The sequence below is a fragment of the Sinohyriopsis cumingii genome, chromosome 3, assembly GCF_028554795.1.
Source record: "Sinohyriopsis cumingii isolate HCF-2022 chromosome 3, ASM2855479v2, whole genome shotgun sequence".
Lineage (NCBI taxonomy): Eukaryota > Metazoa > Mollusca > Bivalvia > Unionida > Unionidae > Sinohyriopsis > Sinohyriopsis cumingii.
Window position 1 is genome coordinate 4531022 of NC_142963.1, and position 15571 is coordinate 4546592.

Sequence of the window (15571 nt, forward strand, 5' to 3'; positions counted from 1 at the left end):
CTGTTCATTCCCATTACAAATTGTAAAATTTAATGATTTCATCTCAGGAATTATTGTGACAAGTTTAATGTTCCTGTCTTTCAGCATAATACTGGTTGCTATATTGAGAAAGTGCAATTTGCATTTTTAAAATAACTCGCTTTTCATTGGGGGTGGGATGGGATGCTGGGCTTGTGTGAAACTTTGACATAATAAATACTGTTCTAGGGGAAATACAGGACTGTTTTGATACTTGTGACATAAATGCTTCAGCAAAAGTAAAAAAAATCTAACCCTATGCAAAATATGAATCTGTACAGTGCCACCCTTAATTTTTCCAGGTAATGACCCTAACTTTAGGACAGCAATTTAATTCAGAGTAGTACAAGAAATGCATACCAACACATACAAATGTTGCTATTCTATATTGGTCAAGCATATTAACAATGTAAAACTATCTTTCTGCAAAAGTAAAAAACGTAAAATTTTCCAAGTGATCATCCTTAACTGTACTTGAATCAGCCACTATCAATGCATGAATCAGTCATTATCACCCCATCAGTCACTATCAACCCATGAATCAGTCACAATCAATGCATGAATGTCATTATTACCCCATCAGCCATTATCAACCCATGAATCAACCACTATCAATGCCTGAATCAGCCATTATCAACCCATGAATCAACCACTATCAATGCATGAATCAACAATTATCAACTCATGAATCAACCACTATCAATGCATGAATCAACAATTATCAACCCATGAATCAACCACTATCAATGCATGAATCAGCCATTATCAATCCATGAATCAACCACTATCAATGCATGAATCAACAATTATCAACCCATGAATCAGCCACTATCAATGCATGAATCAGTCATTATCACCCAATCAGCTATTATCAATCCATGAATCAGACACTATCAATGTTTGAATCAGTCATTATTACCCCATCAGCCATTATCAACCATGAATCAGCCACTATCAATGCATGAATCAACAATTATCAACCCATGAATCAACCATTATCAAAGCATGAATCAGTCATTACTACCCCATCAGCTATTATCAACCCGTGAATCAGCCACAATCTATGCATGAATCAGTCATTATTACCCCATCAGCCATTAAGAACCATGAATCAGCCATCAGTCATTATTACCCCATCAGCCATTAACAACCATGAATTAGACACTATCAATGTATGAATCAACAATTATCAAGCCATGAAACAGCCACTATCAACGCATGAAACAGTCATTATTACCCCATCAGCCATTATCAAACCATGAATCAGCCACTATCAATGCATGAATCAGTCATTATTACCCTATCAGCTATTATCAACCTGTGAATCAGCCACAATCAATGCATGAAGCAGTCATTATCACCCCATGAATCAGCTACTATCATCTCATGAATCAGCCACTATCAACCTATAAAAAAGTCATTATCATCCCATGAATCAGTCACTATCAATCCATGAATGTACCTATTATCAACCCCATGTATCAGTCACTTTCAATGCATGAATCAACAATTATGAACAAGTGATTCAGTGACTATTAACTCGTAATTCAGTCACTATCAACTCGTGATTCAGCCATTATTAACTCGTGATTCAGCCATTATCGATTAATGTGCAATTACAGAGCTTGCATATTCTGGCTGATATTTCCCACCAAAATGGTTTCTTTTGCTACAAAGAGCAAAGTATCATTCAGGTATTCATATTTTATATATTAATTAGCACACATAAAACAATGATATCATTATCCATGAAAAAGAATATTACTGTGAATAGATGTTACCTGGAACTTTACAATCTTCAAATATAAGCTCTGATGTATTGGAACCTCTCATTCCTAGCTTGTCCAACTTCAAGCCAGGACGAAAACCTGGCATATCCTAAAAGAGTTAAAAGAGAGACATTCTCATCACCGTTAGCTTCCTTTAAATATCTTCATACATTAAGACTGAAGTCTACAGTCTACTGCTTACCCATTGGGCATACTGAATTTATGGTTTTGTCTAGGTACTATGTCTTGAACATATACTGTTTTGTCTAGTTACTATGTCTTGAACATATACTGAATTTATGGTTTTGTCTAGGTACTATGTCTTCAACATATAACGAATTTATGGTTTTGTCAAGTTACTATGTTTTGAACATGTACTGAATTTATGGTTTTGTCTAGGTACTATGTCTTGAATATATACTGAATTTATGGTTTTGTCTAGGTACTATGTCTTGAATATATACTGAATTTATGGTTTTGTCTAGTTACTATGTCTTGAACATATACTGAATTTATGGTTTTGTCTCTAGGTACTATGTCTTGAATATATACTGAATTTATGGTTTTGTCTAGTTACTATGTCTTGAACATATACTGAATTTATGGTTTTGTCTAGTTACTATGTCTTCTACATATACTGAATTTATGGTTTTGTCTAGGTACTATGTCTTGAACATATACTGAATTTATGGTATTGTCTAGGTACCATGTCTTGAACATATACTAAATTTATGGTTTTGTCTAGGTACTATGTCTTGTACATATACTGAATTTATGGTTTTGTCTCTAGGTACTATGTCTTGAATATATACTGAATTTATGGTTTTGTCTAGTTAGTATGTCTTGAACATATACTGAATTTATGGTTTTGTCTAGGTACTATGTCTTGAACATATACTGTTTTGTCTAGGTACTATGTCTTGAACATATACTGAATTTATGGTTTTTGTCTAGGTACTATGTCTTGAACATATACTGAATTTATGGTTTTGTCTAGTTACTATATCTTGAACAGATACTGAATTTATGGTTTTGTCTAGTTACTATATCTTGAACATATACTGAATTTATGGTTTTTGTCTAGGTACTATGTCTTGAACATATACTGAATTTATGGTTTTGTCTAGGTACTATGTCTTGTACATATACTGAATTTATGGTTTTGTCTCTAGGTACTATGCTTGAATATATACTGAATTTATGGTTTTGTCTAGGTACTATGTCTTGAACATATACTGAATTTATGGTTTTGTCTAGGTACTATGTCTTGAACATATACTATTTTGTCTAGTTACTATGTCTTGAACATATACTGAATTTATGGTTTTGTCTAGGTACTATGTCTTGAATATATACTGAATTTATGGTTTTGTCTAGTTACTATGTCTTGAACATATACTGAATTTATGGTTTTGTCTCTAGGTACTATGTCTTGAATATATACTGAATTTATGGTTTTGTCTAGTTACTATGTCTTGAACATATACTGAATTTATGGTTTTGTCTAGTTACTATGTCTTCTACATATACTGAATTTATGGTTTTGTCTAGGTACTATGTCTTGAACATATACTGAATTTATGGTTTTGTCTAGGTACTATGTCTTGAACATATACTGAATTTATGGTTTTGTCTAGGTACTATGTCTTGAACATATACTAAATTTATGGTTTTGTCTAGGTACTATGTCTTGTACATATACTGAATTTATGGTTTTGTCTCTAGGTACTATGTCTTGAATATATACTGAATTTATGGTTTTGTCTAGTTAGTATGTCTTGAACATATACTGAATTTATGGTTTTGTCTAGGTACTATGTCTTGAACATATACTGTTTTGTCTAGGTACTATGTCTTGAACATATACTGAATTTATGGTTTTTGTCTAGGTACTATGTCCTGAACATATACTGAATTTATGGTTTTGTCTAGTTACTATATCTTGAACATATACTGAATTTATAGTTTTGTCTAGTTACTATATCTTGAACATATACTGAATTTATGGTTTTTGTCTAGGTACTATGTCTTGAACATATACTGAATTTATGGTTTTGTCTAGGTACTATGTCTTGTACATATACTGAATTTATGGTTTTGTCTCTAGGTACTATGCCTTGAATATATACTGAATTTATGGTTTTGTCTAGGTACTATGTCTTGAACATATACTGAATTTATGGTTTTGTCTAGGTACTATGTCTTGAACATATACTGTTTTGTCTAGGTACTATGTCTTGAACATATACTGAATTTATGGTTTTGTCTAGTTATTATGTCTTGAACATATATCGAATTTATGGTTTTGTCTAGGTACTATGTCTTGAACATATACTGAATTTATGGTTTTGTCTAGGTACTATGTCTTGAACATATACTGTTTTGTCTAGGTACTATGTCTTGAACATATACTGAATTTATGGTTTTGTCTAGTTATTATGTCTTGAACATATATCGAATTTATGGTTTTGTCTAGGTACTATGTCTTGAACATATACTGTTTTGTCTAGTTACTATGTCTTGAACATATACTGAATTTATGGTTTTGTCTAGGTACTATGTCTTGAATATATACTGAATTTATGGTTTTGTCTAGGTACCATGTCTTGAACATATACTGTTTTGTCTAGGTACTATGTCTTGAACATATACTGTTTTGTCTAGGTACTATGTCTTGAACATAAGCTGTTTGGTCTAGGTACTATGTTGTTGTTGTTGGGTTTAACGCCATTTTTTAGCACACGATAGGCTATACATGGCGGCCAGTATCAATGGTGGAGGAAGAACCTGGGAAAACCCCAGAAAGAACCACCGACCTACGAGAAGCTACTGGCAAGCTTTCTCACATACCCACATTAGCCGAATCCGAGACTCGAACCCATGCAGACAGAGGTGAGATGGCAGTGATCTGTAACGGAGAGTGCTTTAGACCACCTGGCCACTCGGGACCCCTCTAGGTACTATGTCTTGAACATATACTGAATTTATGGTTTTGCCTAGGTACTATGTCTTGAACATATACTGTTTTGTCTAGGTACTATGTCTTGAACATATACTGAATTTATGGTTTTGTCTAGGTACTATGTCTTGAACATATACTGTTTTGTCTAGGTACTATGTCTTGAACATATACTGAATTTATGGTTTTTGTCTAGGTACTATGTCCTGAACATATACTGAATTTATGGTTTTGTCTAGTTACTATATCTTGAACATATACTGAATTTATGGTTTTTGTCTAGGTACTATGTCTTGAACATATACTGAATTTATGGTTTTGTCTAGGTACTATGTCTTGTACATACACTGAATTTATGGTTTTGTCTCTAGGTACTATGTCTTGAACATATACTGAATTTATGGTTTTGTCTAGGTACTATGTCTTGAACATATACTGTTTTGTCTAGGTACTATGTCTTGAACATATACTGAATTTATGGTTTTGTCTAGTTATTATGTCTTGAACATATATCGAATTTATGGTTTTGTCTAGGTACTATGTCTTGAACATATACTGTTTTGTCTAGTTACTATGTCTTGAACATATACTGAATTTATGGTTTTGTCTAGGTACTATGTCTTGAATATATACTGAATTTATGGTTTTGTCTAGGTACTATGTCTTGAACATATACTGTTTTGTCTAGGTACTATGTCTTGAACATATACTTTTTTGTCTAGGTACTATGTCTTGAACATATGCTGTTTGGTCTAGGTACTATGTTGTTGTTGTTGGGTTTAACACCATTTTTTAGCACACGATAGGCTATACATGGCGGCCAGTATCAATGGTGGAGGAAGAACCTGGGAAAACCCCCGAAAGAAGCACCGACCCACAAGAAGCTACTGGCAAGCTTTCTCACATACCCACATTAGCCGAATCCGAGACTCGAACTCATGCAGACAGAGGTGAGATGGCAGTGATCTGTAACGCAGAATGCTTTAGACCACTTGGCCACTCGGGGCCCCTCTAGGTACTATGTCTTGAACATATACTGAATTTATGGTTTTGCCTAGGTACTATGTCTTGAACATACACTGTTTTGTCTAGGTACTATGTCTTGAACATATACTGAATTTATGGTTTTGTCTAGGTACTATGTCTTGAGCATATACTGTTTTGTCTAGGTACTATGTCTTGAACATATAATGAATTTATGGTTTTTGTCTAGGTACTATGTCCTGAACATATACTGAATTTATGGTTTTGTCTAGTTACTATATCTTGAACATATACTGAATTTATGGTTTTGTCTAGTTACTATATCTTGAACATATACTGAATTTATGGTTTTTGTCTAGGTACTATGTCTTGAATATATACTGAATTTATGGTTTTTTCTAGGTACTATGTCTTGTACATATACTGAATTTATGGTTTTGTCTCTAGGTACTATGTCTTGAATATATACTGAATTTATGGTTTTGTCTAGGTACTATGACTTGAACATATACTGAATTTATGGTTTTGTCTAGGTACTATGTCTTGAACATATACTGAATTTATGGTTTTGTCTAGGTACTATGTCTTGAACATATACTGTTTTGTCTCTAGGTACTATGTCTTGAACATATACTGTTTTGTCTAGGTACTATGTCTTGAACATATACTGAATTTATGGTTTTGTCTAGGTACTATGTCTTGAACATATACTGTTTTGTCTCTAGGTACTATGTCTTGAACATATACTGTTTTGTCTAGGTACTATGTCTTGAACATATACTGTTTTGTCTAGGTACTATGTCTTGAACATATACTGTTTTGTCTAGGTACTATGTCTTGAACATATACTGAATTTATGGTTTTGTCTAGTTATTATGTCTTGAACATATATCGAATTTATGGTTTTGTCTAGGTACTATGTCTTGAACATATACTGTTTTGTCTCTAGGTACTATGTCTTGAACATATACTGTTTTGTCTAGGTACTATGTCTTGAACATATACTGAATTTATGGTTTTGTCAAGGTACTATGTCTTGAACATATACTGTTTTGTCTAGGTACTATGTCTTGAACATATACTGTTTTGTCTAGGTACTATGTCTTGAACATATGCTGTTTGGTCTAGGTACTATGTTGTTGTTGTTGGGTTTAACGCCATTTTTTAGCACACGATAGGCTATACATGGCGGCCAATATCAATGGTGGAGGAAGAACCTGGGGAAACCCCCGAAAGAAGCACCGACCCACGAGAAGCTACTGGCAAGCTTTCTCACATACCCACATTAGCCGAATCCGAGACTTGAACCCATGCAGACAGAGGTGAGATGGCAGTGATCTGTAACGGAGAGTGCTTTAGACCACTTGGCCACTCGGGGCCCCTCTAGGTACTATGTCTTGAACATATACTGAATTTATGGTTTTGCCTAGGTACTATGTCTTGAACATATACTGTTTTGTCTAGGTACTATGTCTTGAACATGTGTTTACATCTGCAAGTGTGTTTGTTCTGTCATTGACTATTTGAAATCAATATATGGGAAAAATATGAAGTGTTTCAATTGCAATTGTCAAAAAGATGCTAGTGAATTTGATGTTTACAGTACAATTTCGAAATGTGTAATCAAGCTTGAGAACTCATGATATGGCTCATGTAATTTGGATTTGCAGAACTAAGAAAGTACATTTTGAGGAAATTCTGGATGTAAAACTGTAAATATATTTTTTTGCCATTCTTATTACCAGCTAAAGGAGACAGTTTATGCCTTTACAGCTTGCATGTTATTTGTAGGTACCAAGCAATTTTATGAAATCTGGTGACTGTCGCAAAATCTGAAACAATGTATCAAAACGTTAACGTGGAATGTAGCAAAACAGTCGGTATGTTGCAGTCCATGAAACATCTGCTTTACTTCATTCAGAAACAAATTTAATCAACTAAAACGAATTGCGCCTACTATGCGAATGTACATGATTTGTTTACAAAGTAGTTCCTAATACACTATTGGGAACATGTGTCCTGTGCGTGGGTGCAATATGAAGGTGTGCAATTTCATAAAATATTGAATGATTCTGATAGTGTAAACTTAACGGAGAAAAAATAAGCATATAATAATTTGCGATATTGCACACCTTCATATTGATCTCATGTGTAGCGTCTTTTTGATAACTGCAATTGAAACACTTCATATTTTTCCCACATCATGATTTCAAATAGTCAATGACAGAACAAACACACTTGCAGATGTGTACTCGCTTCTCCCAGGCTGCTTCAGTCCGATGTATTTCATGTACAATCTGCACAGATGAATCCAGTCCATAATCACGAAATGTCGTAGAATCGACAAAAATACCAAAATGTATTCATTCCAGATCAAATGGGAAAATTTGTTGCAGTGTGCACTCATACACAATATGACTCCAGATTTTAATTTTAAGTAGACAAAAATGCCATTTTCTTTCAAAACTTATGTCTAGCGCACAACAAGTTCAAATTTATCTGGGAGGAGTTATGTGCACATTAATAATGTTGTTGTATAATGATGAATGTGTGCTTGTGCATTTAGTTTGGAATAGGGCATACATTCATTTACATTGTTTCTTGTAGTGTATTTTGTTTATATAATTAAACCTTAGGTAGAATTAGAAAATGAGCATATAATAAAAAGGTAACTGCATTTGTATGGGAAAATATGAACTTGTTTTGTCGGATGGATATACTGCACTCCCAAAGTCGTGCAGTATTCCATCCAAAAAACTCGTTCATATTTTCCCATACAAACGCAGAAATCTATAAATACTGAATGATTCTGACAATGTAAACTAATGGAGAAAAAAATGAGCATATAATTATATTTCTTGTACAGTTACTGAATTTATGCTTTTGCCCTCTAAGGTACCATTTCTTATACAGATACCAAATTTATGGTCTTGCCTAGGTACTATATCTTATAAAATAACTGAATTTATGGTTTTGCCTAGGTACTATTTCTTATACAGATACCAAATTTATGGTTTTTGCCTAGGTACCATTTCTTATACAGATACCAAATTTATGGTTTTTGCCTAGGTACCATTTCTTATACAGATACCAAATTTATGGTTTTCCGTAGGTACTCTATCTTATACAGTTACTGAACTTATGGTTTTGCCTAGGTACTATTTCTTATATAGTTAGGGAACTTATGGTTTTGCCTAGGTACTATTTCTTATTAAGTTATGAAATGTATTGTTTTGCATAGGTACTATTTCTGGTATGGATACCCAATTGATGGTTTTGCTTAGGTACTATTTCCTACACAGTTATGTAATTTATTGTTTTGCCTGGGTACTATTTCTGATACTGTTACTGAATTTATGGATTTGCCTCAGTACTATTTCTTATACAGTTACTGAATTTTTGGTTTTGCCTACGTACTATTTCTTAAACAGATACCAAATGTACGGTTTTGCCTAGGTACTATTTATTATAAATACAGATACCAAATGTATGGTTTTGCCTAAATACTATTTCTTACACAGTTACTAAATTTACTGTTTTGCAAAGGTACTATTTCTGATAGTTACTGAATTTATTGTTTTGCCAAGGTATTATTTCTCATACAGTTACTAAATTTATGGTTTTGCCTAGGTGCTATTTCTAATACATGTATTGAATTCTGAATTCTTCTAGGTACTATTTCTCATAAAGGTACTGAAATTAGAATTTTTTGTGCGTCTTATCCTTAGGACATCTACGAACCTTTACCTACAGTATCAGCATCATCAGTGTGTCATATCCTTGAGACAGATATCTAGAACTATTATTATTATTATTATTATTATTATTATTATCATTATTAATATATGTATACATGCATTCATATTATATATATGCATCCATCACCATTAGTGTGTCATGTCCCTGAGACAGAAATGTAGGACTATTACCTATGGTACCAGCATCATTTGTGTGTCATATCCATGAGACTGATATGTAGGACTTTTACCTACAGTATCAGCATCATTTGTGTGTCATGTCCTTGAGACAGCTGTTGTTGCTGTTGTGGGGTTTAACGCCATTTTTCAGCACAAGATAGGCTATGCATGGCGGCCAGTATTAATGGTGGAGGAAGAACCCAGGAAAACCCCAGGAAGAACCACTGACCTACAAGAAGCTACTGGCAAGCTTTCTCTCATACCCACATTAGCCAAATCTTAGACTCGAACCCACACAGACAGAGGTGAGATGGCAGTGATCTATAACGGAGAGCGCTTTAGACCACGCGGCCACTCGGGGCCCCTCCTTGAGACAGAAATGGAGGACTATTACCTATGGTACCATCACCATTAGTGTGTCATATCCTTGAGACAGAAATGTAGGACTATTACCTATGGTACCAGCATCATTTGTGTGTCATATCCATGAGACTGATATGTAGGAATTTTACCTACAGTATCAGCATCATTTGCATGTCATATCCTTGAGACAGAAATGTAGGACTATTACCTATGGTACCAGCATCATTTGTGTGTCATATCCGTGAGACCGCTATGTAGGACTTTTACCTACAGCATCAGCATCATTTGCATGTCATATCCTTGAGACAAAATTGTAGGACTATTACCTATGGTACCAGCATCATTTGTGTGTCATATCCGTGAGACAGACATGTAGGACTTTACCTACAGTAGCATCATCATTTGTGTGTCATATCCATGAGACAGATATGTAGGACTTCTACCTAACACCTGCATTCATTTGTGTGTCCTATCCTTAGGACATCAATGGACTTTTACCCACAGTATCAGCATCATTTGTGTGTCAAATCTTTAGGACTTATATAGAAAACTCTCCTTTGGCATATTGCTCAATTTTAGTTTAGATCTACTGAGTCACCAACAAGTGAGTTTGCTGGAGGGGGAGAATATGTAAATTTTAATGGCAACTAATGCAATCTGTTTTTTAATAGCTGTAATAGTAGGAGTTGTTATTGTTGTAGTCTGATATTTTCTAGAAAATGTAAGATTTTTGTGAATGAAAATGGTATCTTACTTCAACTTAAGTGGGTGGTATTTTCTTCACTGTTATTGCACATTTGTTTTAAATATTAGGTGATGCTACCACATGTGACCCATGCTGTTATCAAACTTTGCCGGAGAGTGAGTGAGTGAGTGGGTGGGTGGGTTGGTAGATAGGTAGGTAGGTAGGTAGGTATGCATGCATGTAATAATATAAATGGATGGATGCATATATATAATATGAATGCATGTATACATATATTAATAATGATAATAATAATAATAATAATAATAATGAGGGCTTTGTATAGCACCTAATCTTTAGAAGCTCTAAGCGCTTTACAACATTAGACAACATCTATAACAAAAAAAACCCCATATATAATGATATGATTACAAAAAACAAATGCCATGAAATTTGAAAATATAAAAGCATGCTAAAAATATTTTAGGTAGGAAACATTATTAGGTCTTTATGTTTGTTCTTGCAGCAGAAATAGGTGAGTTTTAAGACCACTCTTAATGGGATCACCGTGTCTTTGTTTCTAAGTGGGCAATTCATTCCACGTTGCTGGGCCCTGGTATGCAAAAGACTGTTGTTCATTCTTCTGCAGCTTGTTACATGTCATCCATAATTTCACACCAGAAATGCACCTCTCTACACCTTGGATGGTAGGATCAACTTCAGATGGGTGGCTAGATTTGTATACTTGGGTGTCATCAGCATACAATTGGTGAGATACTGGATGATGATCTATGACACTTGAGAGCGGATAAGTGTACAGAATGAAGAGAACAGGTCTAAGAACAGACCTCTGTAGAACACCACTAGATAGATGAATTGGGCTGTAGTGTATTCCATTTGGAAACACAATTTGTGTCCTGTTGACCAAGTAGGACTTGAACCACAGTAAGGCTGTATCATGAATGCCAAATACATGCTGGAGACAGTGAAGTAATATATCATCATCTATTGTGTCAAATGCTGCAGACAAATCAAGGACGATGAGGACTGTAATCTTTCCGCTATCCAAAGCAGAAAGAATGTCATTAACTACTTTTAGAAGAGTAGTTTCAGTACTCTGGCAAGGGCAATATTGCTAAAAAGACTGTCTGAATTCAGATGAGATACAAGTTGGGATAGAACAACTTTTTCTAAGATTTTTTATATGAATGGGAGATTAGAAACTGGGTGGTAGCTCTTTCAATCGTTTTGGTCGAGTGTTGGTTTCTTCAGCAGAGGCTTTACAATGGCAGTTTTGAAAAATGATGGGAATTCCCTGGATGAGAGAGAGTTATTAATAACATCAGTTAGTGAAGGCAATATTGGATCTAAGCACTCAAGCAGCAGTGATGTTGGCATTGGATCAAGTTCACATGACTTTGGTACACGTTTCATCATGATTGTATGTACTAAATTTATAGAGACATGTTCAAATGCTGCTAATGGTTGCCACTGGAATTCTGTATTACAACTGTATGGTGATGACGAGTCAACTGAAATTGTGTTGTTGAGCTTATACCTAATAGTTTGTACTCTGTCACAGAAAAGATTTGCCAACAGGTCCGGAAGGTCAACTGGAGAGAAGGTAGTTGAAGTGGTGTACATTTGTTCCTTGACAATAGCTTGTTAGAGATCTCAAAGAGCTCTTTGCAGCTGGAACTTTCCATGCTCTTAGTAGTGTAGTGGGCTGATTTCGCTGCATGGACTATATTTGTGACGTTCTTCTTAGCAGCTTCATCTATCTGCTTATGAATAGTGAGTCTGGTGGAAGGTTAAAGCCTCTCAGCTTTACGGCGGTCTCTTTTAGCAGTTCGAAGCTGGTCCTTAACACTACTAAACCATGGAGAACACCTTTGAATTGATACTCTGCGCTTGTGGCTGGGGCATGTTTGTCAAACAATGAATACAGGCAGTTAATGAGTTGTTCTGCTGTAGGAAGTAAGTTGTTAGGTTTGCTTCGATGTCATGCATTAGTTTGGTTCTATTTATCATACGTAGGTTTCTCTTTGTAGCGAATAAAGGCGGAGGGTTAGGGACTGATAGGTCAAGATGGTATATATTGCAGAGGTGATCTGATGCAAGTTGGTGGGATACCAGGGAGGACCACAGAATATTATCATCAGGTCTATGAAGAATCCAGTCTAAAATGCAACCATGTTTATGGATGGGTTGGTTAACTGACTGTTTGAGGTTGAAAACATTATTGGAATCTAGGAGTTTTGATGTGCATGGGTTTCCAGGACAGCCAAAGTGAAAGTTGAAATCTCCAAGAATAATCAGGTTGCCACCTACCAAATTTTCATACTCCAGGAGATTTGGAAACTGCTCCAAAAGAGAGATCCATTCAGCTTGTTTTTTTAAACTAGGAGAAGGCGGTAGAGGCAGAAAAATTGTTCCAGTGTGATTGTGGTTTTGACTAGTTCAAACAATGTGTGGTAGAAATTGAAAGTTGTGGGGTGGTTAAGACACTTAATCATGAAGTTCTTTGTGATGACAGCAATTCCGTCTCCACGAGAGTGGAGGGAGGAACGACTTGATGGAGTAAGCAGTGGGTGTTAGATCCGTGCACATGGGCTAATCACTATGTTTTTAGCCATGTTTCTGTCAGGTAAAAGTTGCCAATACTCTGATCATTGATAAAATTAACTATTTCTGTGCACTTTTCATACATGCATATAGTTCAATGGCATGTCATCAAAATCCTGGTTAAACACTAATGTGCAAAAGTTTGATTGTAGAAAGAATTGAATTAAAAACAGCCAAAGAAGTAGGGAAGATTAACCCTTCCTAATAAAATGTAACATAGATTCGACCATGACAAAAGATTTAAGGTAAAGGTGTTGAAATTCTTTCAAAGGTATAGATAAGAGAAAAAGACAAAGGTAAATAAGTAATGGACAAAGGTTAAAAAAAGAATCCTTAAAATGCAAGATCAAAATCTGTTATATAAACAGCATTCTGTCAACTCATGAAATGGCCGACAACTGTGCTGTGCAACTATTCATCGCTCATAACAAAAAGCATAGATCCAGATTTGCCAGTGCATTATGCAATGATATTAACTTAACTCATAACAAAGTATATATGGTAAACAGGCCAGAATTACCTATTACAGGTGATCACTACAAAAATAAATCCCTGACACTCACCTTTTCTACAAGGAAAGCAGTGATCCCATGCTGAGGCTTGTCTGCAATGAAGTCTGTTTTTGCATACACCACAAGGACATCAGCATCTGGTCCATTTGTAATCCAGAACTTACTTCCATTCAGTAAATAGTAATCACCTGTGATCAAAACAATACAACATTGTATGCAAATGAATTTTGAGGATTTAAAATATAAATTTGATTGCTATTAATCTAAAATATTAATGTTGAGACTACAGCTCTTGTTAGTCAAGGAATGATGATGAATATGGTGAGATTAAAGCTATTGTTAGTAATTACACAGACACACACACATACACACACACATACATACATACATACACACACACACATACATATATATATATATATATATATATATATATATATATATATATATATATATATATATATATATATATATATACGCACACATATATCTGCATTAAGAGGTTAGTGTTAGGACTGGTCAGCCTGGTGTTAGGATAATGTGACTGGGTGGGACATCAGGCTAGATGTCTGCGGCATGATGCCCCCCAGTGCTAGACATCACTATAAACTGCCACACTGCAGACATCATAGTGATATGACTGAAAAGTTGTTAAAGCTACCTTAAAAAATCCAAATCACACACACACACACACACACACACACACACACATATACACACACATCTAATTTATCTTTATGACTCTATAATCATATGTTTGATATGTGTCGCTTATGCCAACATGGTGATCTAGTGGGATGTTGTGAAAATTTTTTAGGTCAAATCAAACTTTTGGATTAAAAAAATTGTATTTCATTTAGTTATCTACTTGGACATGTCAATGTGTTAAGTAATGCACTTCTTTTCTTATATAGCAAATCATTCTAATATTTTCAGGAAAGCAGTTTGAATTTTATGTCATTTCTCAAGTCCAATAACTATTATATCATTTGTTGAATAAGTGTGCTTTGTTTTGACTGGTCCTCTTGGACATATATCTTGCTGAGGTGTTTGTATCCCACTCAAAGTTATCGTGCCTATTATAAGAATAGTGCAGCTAGCAGACTGTAGGCTTTAGTGTCAGTACTTCCTATCCTTACCAACAAGCTATCTAATGTCTGCAGTGTGAGCATATTCATCCCACTTTCTATATTGCAAATTATACAACAATTAACATTCACTTAGCAAATTCATCTACTATAGGTAACTCTCCATTTAATGGGAGTGGAGGGTTTCAATTTTCTTATTTTTTTTTTTTTTTCTCAAGATAATTATTTTGCTCCAAATTAAAGCAAGATATTTTCCCAGCTATTGACAAATGGAAATTGGTAAAAAGAAAGTGTCAGACCACTGCCTCAGAACATTAAATAGCTGTTGTTGTTGTAGGGTTTAATGCCATTTTTCAGTACACAATAGACTATACATAGTGGTCAGTATTAATGGTGGAGGAAGAACTCTGGAAAACCCCGGAAAGAACCACCGACCCATGAGAGCTTTTTCACATACCCACATTGGCTGAATCCGAGACTTGAAGCCACGCAGATAGAGGTGAGATGGCAGTGATCCGTAATGGAGAGTGCTTTAGACCACTCAGCCACTCGGGGCCCCCATTAAATTGTTAGGTACTTAATATAAATGCAGTATGATGTGGCATGTATCACATCATGTTCATAAATACCAAGATATACCACTGTACAAAA

General features: G+C 34.9%; 1 protein-coding gene across 1 annotated transcript in view; it reads right to left on the bottom strand.

Moving 5' to 3' along the window:
* The window catches only part of LOC149802400 (isovaleryl-CoA dehydrogenase, mitochondrial-like), an 86613-nt gene that overhangs the window by 29175 nt on the left and 41867 nt on the right, over nt 1–15571 (bottom strand). The window contains exons 6-7 of the mRNA XM_089951610.1: nt 13884–14020; nt 1800–1896 (exon numbers count right to left, since the gene is read on the bottom strand). Of these exons, the coding sequence (XP_089807736.1) occupies nt 1800–1896; nt 13884–14020 (234 nt within the window). The remainder of the gene's footprint in view (nt 1–1799; nt 1897–13883; nt 14021–15571) is intronic.